Source organism: Nicotiana tabacum, chromosome 8, assembly GCF_000715075.1.
Source record: "Nicotiana tabacum cultivar K326 chromosome 8, ASM71507v2, whole genome shotgun sequence".
NCBI lineage: Eukaryota > Viridiplantae > Streptophyta > Magnoliopsida > Solanales > Solanaceae > Nicotiana > Nicotiana tabacum.
Window position 1 is genome coordinate 193,926,724 of NC_134087.1, and position 1,724 is coordinate 193,928,447.

General features: G+C 38.6%; 1 protein-coding gene across 1 annotated transcript; it reads left to right on the forward strand.

Moving 5' to 3' along the window:
- Window positions 1–637: 637 nt before the first annotated feature.
- LOC142163470 (uncharacterized) lies at window positions 638–1,234 on the forward strand. Its single transcript, XM_075220758.1, has 2 exons — window positions 638–904; window positions 971–1,234. Exons 1-2 carry the CDS (start codon window positions 638–640, stop codon window positions 1,232–1,234), a joined length of 531 nt encoding a protein of 176 aa, XP_075076859.1.
- Window positions 1,235–1,724: the final 490 nt, after the last annotated feature.

A 1,724-nucleotide genomic window follows, 5' to 3' on the forward strand; every position in this document is an offset into this window, starting at 1 on the left:
ATCCAAGTTGTATAAACAAAGAGTATAAAACATGACTTGAACACTTGAGAATTTGTTCAAGCACTCCAACCACTCATCTGTCAAGTATTCAATTCTCAAGTGCATCAAGAACAAAGAATAACACTACTACGGACATGTTCCTACAGCAAGTATATTGTATGTCCTTAGTTGAGTTGTAACTTTGTAATTGTTCTTTATTGTAATTCCTGCTTTGCTTATCTAGAACCTTTACTTAGGAACCCCTTGCAAACCATAAACCTTCAGTGTTTGTGTCGTGACTCGAGTTAGTCATGAGTTGAAGGCTTTGTAATAGGTGTATTGCAAAGTGGCTTATAATAGGTGCATTACAAGTTGGTGATGGATTAAGAGTTTAATTCCTAGATTGCATAGGTTGTAATCTAAAGTTGCTCATAGTGAAGTTGAAATCCTACCAGTGTAGGTCGTGGTTTTTTATCCCCTTGAGTAGGGATTTTTCCACGTAAAAACCCCATGTTCCATTTACTTACTGTTACATTAACATTCTCTGTGGAAACCTATATAGGACCTGGTCTCCATATAGTTTGGTGGACTCTTATATTCTATCAATTGGTATCAGAGCGGGTTCTTTCTAAAAGGTTAACACCTAGAAAGGATCTTCATGGTTGCTCCACCAAACTTCGAGGAAGGACAGTCTACATACAGACCACCCAGGTTCAATGGACAATATTATGGGTGGTGGAAGACAAGAATGCATGACTTCATCATGGCAGAATATTCTGAGTTGTGGGATGTTATTTGTGATGGTCCTTATGTCCCAACAAAGAAGGTCGGATACCCTCTAGAGACGGTGACAAAAAACAGGAAAGAATACAACGATGCAGATAGGAAAGCTGTGAAGAAAAACTTTCGTACCAAGAAAGTTTTGGTATGTGGGATAGGACCTGATGAATATAACAGGATCTTAGCCTGTCAATCCTCTAAGGAAATATAGGAAGCTTTACAAATAGCACACGAGGGAAATACTCAAGTAAAGCAATCAAAGATTGACTTGATCACCACTGAGTATGAGATTTTCAGAATGAAGGACGATGAATCCATTCAAGACATGCACACTCGATTCACCTCCATCATCAATGAGCTTCACTCCCTTGGTGAAAGTATTCCAAGAAACAAGCATGTCAGAAAAATTCTTAGTATACTGCCCAGTTCTTGGGAAAGCAAAGTTAACGCCATTACAGAGCCTAAGGACTTGTAGACACTGACCATGGATGAACTTGTTGGAAACTTGAAAACCTATGAAATGAAGAAGAAGAAGAAGAAGAAGAAGAAGAAGAAGAAGAAGAAGAAGAAGAAGAAGAAGAAGAAGAAGAAGAAGAAGAAGAAGAAGAAGAAGAAGAAGAAGAAGAAGAAGAAGAAGAAGAAGAAGAAGAAGAAGAAGAAGAAGAAGAAGAAGAAGAAGAAGAAGAAGGACAGTGAAAGAAGAAGAAGGACAGTGAAAGAAGAGAACCAAAGAAGGAAAAGAGTCTGGTACTCAAAGCTAAAAGCAATGACTCAAGTAAGGAGGACAATGATATAGCTTACTTAACCATAAGGTTTTAGAAGATGGTCCGACGTAATGGAGACATACCAAAGAGAGGCAGTTCCAGCAAACCAAAGATTTATGGCCTCTGTCATAAATGTGGTAAGCTAGGGCATTTCATCAAAGATTGCCCTCTCCTGAAGCAAGAACACTTCCAGTACAATCC